The sequence below is a fragment of the Magnolia sinica genome, chromosome 14, assembly GCF_029962835.1.
Source record: "Magnolia sinica isolate HGM2019 chromosome 14, MsV1, whole genome shotgun sequence".
Classification (NCBI taxonomy): domain Eukaryota; kingdom Viridiplantae; phylum Streptophyta; class Magnoliopsida; order Magnoliales; family Magnoliaceae; genus Magnolia; species Magnolia sinica.
The window spans coordinates 3674063-3685318 of record NC_080586.1 but is presented as its reverse complement, the minus strand read 5'-3'; the positions used below and the strand labels follow the sequence as shown (position 1 = coordinate 3685318).

Below are 11256 nucleotides of genomic sequence, written 5' to 3'. Positions count from 1 at the left end.
TCATGTTATATGGGTCGTGGTTGTCATGTTATATGGGCCGCGGTTGTTGCATGTTCACTTCCTTTACTACCAAATGAAAGAATAATCATTGGTACAATAGCCTAAGGCCCACAATGGGGTGATCCGTTCCGTCCACCTTATCTGTTAGCTCGTCATGGGCCCATAAAGGATAGACGACATGAATTATACAAATACATTAATATAGTCCCACCATTATTTTCTATTTTCTGGCGCACACGAGCACTGGATCAGGCTGATATTTTAGCCTTACCTCTAAAATGATACGGCTTAAGGCCCACAATGGGATGATCCGTTCCATCCACCTTGTCGGCCTACTCATCGTGGGCCCAAAAAGTCCTGACTTGGGCAGTGTCAACTTTGAACAAGCATCACAGTGAGCCTAGAAAGTTTCAACAGTGAGTTCCATTGTCACCTTATTTTCTATTATGTGCCCCATACGATCTTTGGCTAAGGTTGATATTTGGGCCCTAGCCCTAAAATAACATGACAAAAATGATATACGCAAACATCAATGTGGGCCCCACTAGTTTGGTCCTTGCCCGCGCACAAAAAAGGGCTTCGTACACATCACTTTCTTAGCATTAAATACGATATAACTTCTTATTCCTTAAAAAACCATACAACTACTTAAACAAGGACAAGGGCATTTTGGTCCAAGTAATTTACAAAAGCTTATTAGAATGCCAGTCTAAAATATTTGAAAGGTTGAATTTCGTTAGATAATTTGCCAAACTTCAAGGTCAATACGGTCAAATTCCCTATCGTGAATATAATACACCTACGGTGTGGTGTATGCCTCAGACAGCCGGACAATTTCTCTGCACATTATGAAAGTCTATCTTCTATTCGGACATTTTCCACTCTATCTTCTATTTGGCATTCGGTGGTTCTGGAGGCATGAGAATTACCGTGCACCTCCATGTTTTTGCTACACACGTGACATACATGAACTAGATCTAAACCGTTCCTTCAATAGGTCAAATTTTTTGTGGGCCATGGTCAATAAATCACAGTCTGGAAGTCATTTTCCTTTAACCAGCCATGTGCTACAATGGTCACTCATTTGGTGAGAAAATGTCTATTTATTGTATGGTTAGGATGGTCCAATTATCAACTCTATGTTATCAATCAGTCAATGGCAGAGCCCACGTATACAGGCATCAAATATGGTGCTTCCGGAGGTGGGGCCCACCGTAATATTTGTGAGATATCCATCCGTTTTGCCAGCTCAGATAAGCTTTTCGAGTCATATCTAAAAATCAAGTGGGCCACACGACAGGAAACAGTAACAATTGAACGCCCACGGTTGAAACGTTCGAGTAGTTATAGAAGTTTTGCATCAGGCTAATATATTTTTTGTTTTTTTACATGGATGATGCCACAACTGTTGATCACACAAATAAAATTCACACTTGAATAAGGAACGGTCACAAACAAATCAATGAAAATGAATGAAACAATGGCAGGAATTGTTCATCTCTTCCACAAACTCAATTCACAAACCTACACTTCTTCCTGATCTCCCCCTCGGCCACACTAAGCTCTATGATCGAACCCATCCGCACCATTGCGGCCGCGAACTTTGCAGCCCACGCTGATGGATGCTTTGCATTGTTCCGCACCATCTTCACCGTCGATCGGCTACTCAGGAGTGTTTGATCCGACGTCAATAATCCTCTGTGCTTCTCCAAGTTATTGTAGTAATGATTGTCAAGACGATTCGAAGTTGTGCTGTCGAGCACCACCGTTGGATCTTGAGTGGCGGGTGGTGGAGCACACCTGGTTTTCAAGTGGGCCGCAAAGGTGGGGTCCATGGAAGGATCTTGACTGTGGGTTGTGTTGAAGGAGTAGAGGCGATTAGAGAAGGAAGAGCAATGAGAGACTCCGATCGAGTGGGCGCCGGAAAGCGTCACCATTTCATCTAGCGACAGCCCTTTCCTGGCGAAGTTGTTTTCTAATTGCTGGGCATTGAAGAATGGCGGAGGAAGGTTCTGGGTGACGTCAGACTGGAGGGAGATTCTTCCATCACGGCGTCCAGCTGGCACATTGTACTTGATGCCACCGGCCTTGCGGGCGCTGTCGCGGGCTGCAAAGGCGACTATGTCCGAGCACGAGACAGTGCCCGGACATCGAGCTTCGATCTTGGCCTTTGCTTCGTCAATCACCTCAAACCCTCGAAGGCTCGGATTGTTGGCCGGATGCTCTTTCTCAGAAGGGTTTCCTGGCGTGGAATCGAGCAGCACCGAACCGTCGCAGCCCTAAAACATATATACAGCATATGCATGGTTAGTGTACAACCACAACAAGAAGAAGATCTCTTACTAAGTTTTAAAATTGCATTGTTTAGCTGCCTATATAAGTATATATCTAAATGCAAATCATTTCCACCCTACACATGAATAGTCCAACTAGTGGGCCCATGCAGTAGATGCGTTATGAGAAAAGATCACACCAATCAGATGATCCAAACCACTGAATAGTGGCTTGTAAAATGGACGGTTACCCTCCTGGTTTTCCCAACCCACTGACCGGGTCGTTTCAGTCGAGTCCCTGGTCAACCGGCCTGGTTTGCAAACAATGCTTGGTGCAACCCAACGGACCGTTGAGGAAGCATGAGAACTTACTCTAACAAAGCAATCATGGAAGTGCATCCTAATGAGGCCAGCAGCTATGCCGGGATTCCGGGCAATGGCTTTGTTAACTGTCTCTCGAACGATCACCTCCGCCGATGGGCATGTATATCGATAGTGGCCCACTTTCAGGGATGCTGATGAGATATGGGCCATGGCCAAGATGGCGAGAAGTAAGAAGCAAGGGTGCAAGACAGGCATTTTGAGAGAGAGAGATGGTGAATTGCATTGCTCAAGCTGTTGCTAGTATTTATAGCTGCGGAGAGACGGAGAGATGGAGAGAGTGTTGTTTTACTTTGTATTTCAAAACGTGTGAAGCATTACAGTAAGATTGAGAATTGTCAACTTTGACTTAGTTATCACATCTGACCCATGGTTCCATGAATGGGCGTTTTGGCTGGCCGGCTAGATGGTGTTAAAGCTCTGTGGGCCCCACCATGGTGTATGTGTTTTATTCACACCGTTCATCCATTTTTTCAGATAATTTTAGGGTATGGGCCTAAAAATAAGGTAGATAGAAAGCTGAAGTATGCCAAAACACTGGAAATAGTAGGGATAATGATGCTCACCGTTGAAACCTTCTTAGGGCACAAAGTGATGTTTATTTGCCATCCAACCTATTGATTAGGTCAAAAATACTTGGATTAAGTATAAACACAAATATTATCAGATTAATCCAAAAACTTCTACGCTCCCAAGAAGTTTTCAATGCTGAGTATTCAATCCCCTTCCAATAGGGATTTTTATCCAAAAAAAAAAAAAAGCTAAGCATTCAATTCCCGCTATTTTCCATGTTGTGTTCCACTTGAAATCTTGAACTGTCTCATTTTTGAGCTCATACCCAAAAATAAACTGAAAAAATGGATAGAAGGCATGGATAAAACACGTACATCATGATGGGTCCACAGAGTTTTGACATCAGGTAGATAGCCGTTGTTGGGAACAGCAGCCAAACCACGTCCCAATCTCGGCCTCTCTCGCTCTTTTCTTATGAGCAACTTGCGCATCTTCTCTCTCATTTTCTTATGAGCAACTTGCATATCGCTGACTTTGTTGGAGTCAAGAAGCTCTTATGGGAAATGATATAGTGGGACCTACCGTGAATGTCAGTGGCTCAACAACCATACAATTTCCTCTAAAGACAAGTGCCCACAGCACAGCCGTCCGTCATATTGCCACAGAGACAGTGGAAAATGCCCTTGGGCTGTAGATTGCCGGTTATGATGGATTTTCACAAACGTGTAGATGATGTATTTGTATTAGTTTTTTATTTTTATTTTTTTGTGATCGTACCCATTTATAACCATCTAACAGTCGGATTTTATCCGGATCCCACCAAGAGCAGGATGCAAAGTCGCATCTCCTGTGCGACACTTTCCAGATAAGGAGAAATTTTTAAAGGCCATATTGGCCACACACGTGCACATATGTACCATCACACGTACACATACACACACGTCGAATTTATAACCTTCAAATGGGCATTGAAAATTTTAAAAAAAAAACGGTTCACTTCAAAAATAGGAAAGGGAAAGCAATGGCTAGAAATGCCCAATCATGGTGGTGGTTATTCAGTCATGGGCCATTTAATGGAATGATCAACTAGGTGGACGGTCTGAATCAACCATCCCTACAGCTGCTTCTACAGTTGAAGTGGGTTCCATCCATAGTTGAAAAATAATAAATAACTCTACTTAACTACCCCAATGAGCTCACTCGACCAGATTTCACCAACACTGGACAAAAACTGACTGGATTAGGATAAAACTCAAATTAACTCAAATTCACTTAACTCAGCATTATTTATATATCATTTATAGTTTTTCATCAAAAACTTAACTCGAGAAACTCATTCGAGTTTTCGAGTCGACTCACTTGAGTCTAGTTTTCAAGCTTTTAAAAGAGACGCATCAATCTTATCATTTCCCTCTCTTTTAAAAGAGGAAAACGATAATTTTTACATTTAATTTCTATTTTGATTGGGTGGTGTTGTTTGGTTGTCAATGAAGGTGCACCTGCGACCTGGTCTTGGGGTCAAGTTCTTGTTTGAGAACGAGGTATAGCATTTTCACATCTACTCCATCCATCAGAAAGATCTAGCACACACGTATAAGATCCAAAACGTTCATTAGGTGGCCCAGGGTGAATTATACCTGTCTCTAAATTTAAAGTTAGCTCACTCATCAGGTGGGCCACACGTATTTCGGATGAATTGTTTGGATAAGTACACATGAACCCTCTTTATTCCCTTATCTAAACATCAGACTGCTCTGTTCATTGGGTGGGCCACATATTTATATTCTCTGATCTAAACATCAGACCGCTCTGCTCATCGGGTGGGCCTCGCATTGATTTCATTGATAGGGTGTGTGCAGTATGGTTTGATCTTGCACGCGGGCAAACTGGGAATAGAAGAGCAGGATCGTGGTTGAAGGATAGTAGATAAAAGAAATATATTACTCTTGCAAGCATTATCTTTGGGTGAGGAGATGCAAATGCTCTTTCACCTTTGAAACCTTCAATTTAGGCCTGGCGTGAAAGCTCTCTCATCTTTTTCTAATGTATTTCGTACGGCCGTCGAGGCAACATGTACGGCGGCAGGATAAGATAAGTACACCAACGGGATTTATTTATTTTTTGAAAAGTCACGGCTCAAAATAACCTAGAGTGGATTAGGCGTGACCCCGTCCAGTGCGGCCCTTACATTTGGGCCACATTGATGTATGTATTGTGTATCCACACCGTCTATCCATTTTTCCTGATAATTTTTTAGCATTATATAAAAAATGAACTGAATTGGGGAGCACCTTAATATTTTGGTAGTGTTTATTTACCATATAATATGTTGATAAGGTCACATAAGCCTGGACAAAGGAAAATGACAAATATTAGCTTGATTTAAAAAATTTGTGGCCCATTAATGATCAATACCACTGGTTCTTATTGTATGGTCCACCTGATAAGTACATCTCTTTCATTTTTTTTGGATAATGACCTAAAATGACACATTGGATGGCGGCACTTTGATGTATGCATGGTTTTTATCCACTCCATCTTCTATTTTTTCAGTTCATTTTAAAATATGAGTTTAAAAATGACACAGGGAAGGATGTGAGGTCGAGCACCATCTTCCTCGGGAGGATAACTATTCCGAATCCACGGAACTTCTCTGGACTCCTCACAAAGACTTCTCGAATCCACAAGGAAAGAAAGTAAGAAAATAGAAATAAATTCTACTAAATTCAAAATTGATTGATGAATGAATAAAAACAAGTTCACAACCCTTTAAATAGGGGTTCCAAGCAATGGGAAAGAAATCAGAATAACACTACAACTAAAACTCCTAGAATTCGCGACTTACTATTTATAGACGGTCGTGATGTCTACTAGTGCACAAGGTTTTCGGCCAAAAATGGTAAGTGTCCTATTTGGCTTCACCAAGTTCTTCTCCTAATTTTTCTAAGCTCTTTTCACGTTGGACGCAACTCCTAAAGCTGAACGGATGAAGAGTTATAATCAAACTAAAACGTCTGATAACTCATTTCGGATTGTGAGATACGCCTAATTTAAGGTCCGACAACCTGGATCACTTCTGTCGTCGATCGGGCCTTTTCTGATCCATCTTGGTCATGTAACTGTCCATGACCCTCTCTACATCAGTCTCATCCACTTCAAAAGAACTCGTCCTCGAGTTCTCGTCTCGCTCTGGCTCATGATACTCGGTCAGATCCGCGACGTTGAAAGTCCGTGAGATTGCCATGTCATCTGGAAGATTAACAATGTAAGCGTTGTCCTTGATCTTTCAGATGATTGGTACCAGTCCAATCTTCTTATTTTTCAACTTATTGTACATTGCGATCGAAAATCTTTCTTTGCGCAGATGAACCATTACTTGATCGCCCACCTTGAACATTTTTTGTTGTCGATGCTTGTCTGCCTGCTCCTTGTACTTTTCATTTGAGGCATGTAGCTTAGTCTGTACCTCCGCATGAATGCCTATGATCCTGTCTGTCATATGTTCTGCTGCAATGCTCATGCCACGGAGCTTAGGCAGAGGGACCAAGTCAAGCCGTAAATAACCTGGAACGAGAATTTTCCTATTGAGCGGTTGACCATGTTGTTGAATGCAAACTCCGTTTGAGACAATGTTAAATCCCACTGCTTCAGTTTTTCTCCTGAAATACATTGAAGAAGGTTTCCCAACGTGCGATTCACAACCTCGGTCTGCTCGTCAGTCTGTGGGTGGTAGGTGCTGCTGAACTGAAGTCGTGTATCGAATCGAGTCCACAAAATTCGCCAAAAGTGGCTAATGAACTTCGTGTCACGATCAGAAGTAATAGTATTGGGAACCCCGTGTAGCCGCATAACTTCTCTGAAGAATAGATTCGCCATATGTGTTGCATCGAGAGTCTTCTTGCTTAAAATAAAGTACGTCATCTTAGATAAACGATATACTATCACGAACACCGAATCCATGTTGTGTTGTGTTCGCAGGAAACTAAGTACGAAGTCCATAGATAAATCCTCTCAAGAGCCATCAGGCACAAGTAACGGGGTGTAAAGGCCCGTATTATGAGATTACCCCTTAGAGGTCTGACAAATATAACAACGTTGGACTGTCTTTCCCACATCATGTACTAATTGTGGCCAGTAATACAATTCTTCCACAAGAGCTCGCGTCTTGTCTCGCCTAAGGTGTCCAATAAGGCCACCTCCATATAAATCTTGGATTATCTGTTCCCTTTACAAACTTTTGGGAATGCACAGTCGGTTCCCCTTGAAAAGGAACTCGTCTTGCATATGTAAGTCGCCGGGGTGACCTTCTTGGCATCTAACTCATGCATCTTTAAAGTCATCATTGTCGACATATATGTCCTTGACGCGTTCAAACCCGATAACCTCATTACTCATAGTGATTAACAAAGTTGCACGGTGACTCAGTGAACGTGAATTCCTGCAAAAACGAGATCCATCTAGCATACACACGGTTAATGTTAGCTTGGCTATTAATGAATTTAAGAGCTTGATGGTTTGTATAAATTATAAATTCCCTTTGAATCAAATAATGTCGCTAGTGTCACAGTGCCTGAACCACTGCATACAACTCGATCTCATATGTAGACCACTTCTTCTGTGCATCACTAAGTTTCTCACTGTAAAAGGCTATCGACTTACCTTCTTGAGACAAAACTCCCCCAATCTCGACATATGAGGCATCACCTTCAACTTCAAACAGTTTGTCAAAATTGAAAAGTACAAGAACCAGGGTCTTGGATAACCTGTGCTTAATTTTGGCAAAGCTCCTGTCGGCTTTGTCAATCCACTAAAACTGCTCTTTCTTCATGCAATTTGTGATTGGTGACACAATGGTACTGAAATTTTTCACAAACCGCCGATAGAATGTCGCTATTCCATGAAAACTTCGCACTTCATGAATATTTGTGGGAACCAGCCACTCTCTGATTGCCTTCACCTTCTCCTCATCCACGCGAATGCCTGTGGATATTATGACAAAACCCAGAAACAACAGACTATCAGTCATGAAGATGCACTTTTTAAAATTGAGATACAATTTATTTTCAGTGAGTACTTGAAGGACCTTCTTGAGGTGTTCCATATGGGTGGTTTCGTCTTAACTGTATATCAAAATATCATCGAAATAAACCATAACAAACCGCCCAATGAAAGGTTTCAGAACTTTGTTCATCAATCTCATGAATGTGCTAGGTGCATTCGAAAGACCAAAGGGCATGACTATCCATTCGTACAATCCTTCCTTGGTCTTAAAGGTCGTCTTCCACTCATCACCCGGCCGTATTCGAATCTGATGGTAGCCGCTCCTCAGATCCAACTTAGAGAATAATTTCGCACCTTCAATCATGTCCAACATATCGTCCAGCCGTGATATGAAAAAACTATATTTTATGGTAATTTTGTTGATGACCTGGCTGTCGATACACATGCGTCAACTCCCATCTTTCTTTAGAGTTAATAGAGCCGGTATGACACATGGGCTCAGGTTTTTTCAAATAAGACCCTTACGGATCAGTTCCACCACTTGCCCCTACAAAATCTCACACTTATTCAGACTCATCCGATAGTGAGAACGATTGGGTAAACTGGACCCAGGGACAAAGTCGATATAGTGCTGGATATCCCGCATGGGGGGCAACCCATTAAGAAGGTCATCGGGCCAAATTTCTTTGAATTCATGTAACAAGGGCCTTAATCTTTCAAGGATGATGGTAAGCTCGAGTTCTTCCCCTTTTATAATTAATGCATGAGCCTGTCCTGTTTCTTTGAATTCTTCCACGAAGTCTCATTTGGTTAAAAGAAAATGGCCCTCCACTTTAGAAGTTTCAGGTGATCCCTCTGGATCCATAGGAGCCAATATGGTCTTCCGGCCATCCTTGACGAAGATATATATGTTATCTCGTCATTTATGAGTGGCGTCACGGTCAGATTTTCAGGGTCAACCGAGTAGTATGTGACATACTTCCATGTCAACCACATTACATACTACTCCATCCTTATAATGTTTGTCAATTGAAAAGGATATAGTGCACCGTTCAATTACCTTTGTTTCAATGACCTTTTGATCCAACAGATTGTATATGGGGAGGGATGACGTTTCGTTTTCAATTGTAATTTTTTTACCATGACCTTAGAGACGATGTTCTCGCTGCTCTAACTGTCAATGATCACATCACAAACCTTTCAATTCACCGTACACCTAATTTAAAAGATGTTATACCGTTGCAGATGCACTTCTTTTCTTGGCGCATATAATAGCTGCCTCATAACGAGCGACTCGCCGCGATCTTGTGGAACCCAACTTGACTCATCCGCCTCATCCTCAGTGGTGTGCTCCTATTCTTCAATATCTATATCTTCAAAGGCATTATCAACACTACCATCATTGATGGCGAGGTTCGCCACTTTTCGCTGGGGATAAATATTTGATAAGTAGCCTGATTGGCTACAACGATAGCACTTGTCGAGACTTGGCCGAGCATAGGGGTTCAGGATTTCATTGGACTAGCAGCAATTGATACGCCTCTTTAGGGTCTAGCTTGCCCGCTTCCCTGATCTCAGCTTTTAGATGTAGGAGGTTGAGTGCGTGCTCCTCCTTGCTCCGTCCCCTTGGGCTGTCGAGCTCCCTGGGGTGAACCTGCTGCAGCGACCCTTGCGGTAGGATAGGCCCGTGTGTTAGGACATTCAAGTTACGCTTCCACTCGGGTAGCCAACTTGATTGCATCATTCATCGTCCAGACAGACTGCATCTGGACCTGATCCTGGATCGTCATACGTAATCCACCGTTGAATTGAGCGACTTATTGCGATTTAGTCTCGACCAAATCGTTACATACCATCAGGTGGTAAAATTCTTCTGCGTATTCTCTCACTGACTGACTATCCTGTCGATAATTTTAGTATTGTTGGAATAATACCTGATCGTAATCGCTAGAAAGAAATCGGGCACGTAGTAATTGCTTTATCTGCTATCATGTGCGGATTGGTGCTTTCATCTGCCTGGTTCGTGCGAGTTGCAGTTGTTCTCACCAAGCTGAAGCTCCGCCCTTCAACTTGTAGACCACAAACTTGACCTTCTTTACTTCAGGAATGTTCATATAGTTGAAGAATCGTTCAACTTCAAAAAGTCAATCGAAGAAATCCTTAATGCGTATTTGGCCATTGAAGTTAGGGATATCAACCCGCATCTTGAATTTTCGATCTATTCGATCTACTCGACCGCCGCCTTGTCTGGGGTGTTGGAAGATTATGTCATCGATCTCCTCGTTGCTAGATCCCCCTTCCTTAGAAATGACCATTGGATGCACTGCTGGTATTATCCTGTGATCAAGGCGATTATGAGTTTCAACAATTGGCGATGGAGGATTACCATTAGGAACATAGAGTTGCCCTAGAGTTTCCACCAAGAGATCCACCATGCGGTCGATGGAAGCGTACAACCCTTGCATGGCTTGCCGATTCTCTCGCTGCGCTGCTTCGAAAGCTGCCGCCATTAAAGGTAAATTCCCTGGAACACCGCCCATAGGATTGTTGCCCGACCCGTCGTTAGAAGCCATCGATCCGAGGAAAACCTCACTTTGATACCAAACCGACGCAGGAAAGGACGTGAGGTCGAGCACCGTCTTCCTCAAGAGGATAACTATTTCGAATCCACGGAACTTCTCTGGACACCTCACAGAGACTTCTCGAATCCATGGGAAAAGAAAGCAAGAAAATATAAATAAATTCAAAATTTATTGATGAACGAGTTCACAACCCTTTAAATAGGAGTACCAAGCAATGGGAAAGAAATCATAATCAAACTACAACTAAAACTCCTAGAATTCGCGACTTACTATAAATAGTAAACTTACTATTTATAGACGATCGTGATGTCTACTAGTGTACAAGGTTTTCAGCTAAAAATAGTTAAGTGTCCTATTTAGCTTCACCAAGCTATTCTGCTAATTTTTCTAAGCTCTTTTCACGTTGGACGCAACTCCTAAAGCCTAATGGGTGAAGAGTTATAATCAAACTAAAACTTATTATTTATAGTAAAAACAGAATTAAAATAGGGAAACGACCATCGATT

At 42.2% G+C, this 11256-nt stretch overlaps 1 protein-coding gene across 1 annotated transcript; it reads right to left on the bottom strand.

The window, feature by feature from the left end:
* Positions 1–1404: 1404 nt before the first annotated feature.
* Positions 1405–10603, bottom strand: LOC131225967 (peroxidase 5-like). Its single transcript, XM_058221591.1, has 3 exons — positions 10400–10603; positions 2646–2894; positions 1405–2279 (listed from the first exon to the last, which is right to left on the bottom strand). Exons 1-3 carry the CDS (start codon positions 10601–10603, stop codon positions 1512–1514), a joined length of 1221 nt encoding a protein of 406 aa, XP_058077574.1. The 3' UTR covers positions 1405–1511.
* Between the last annotated feature and the right edge of the window lie 653 nt (positions 10604–11256).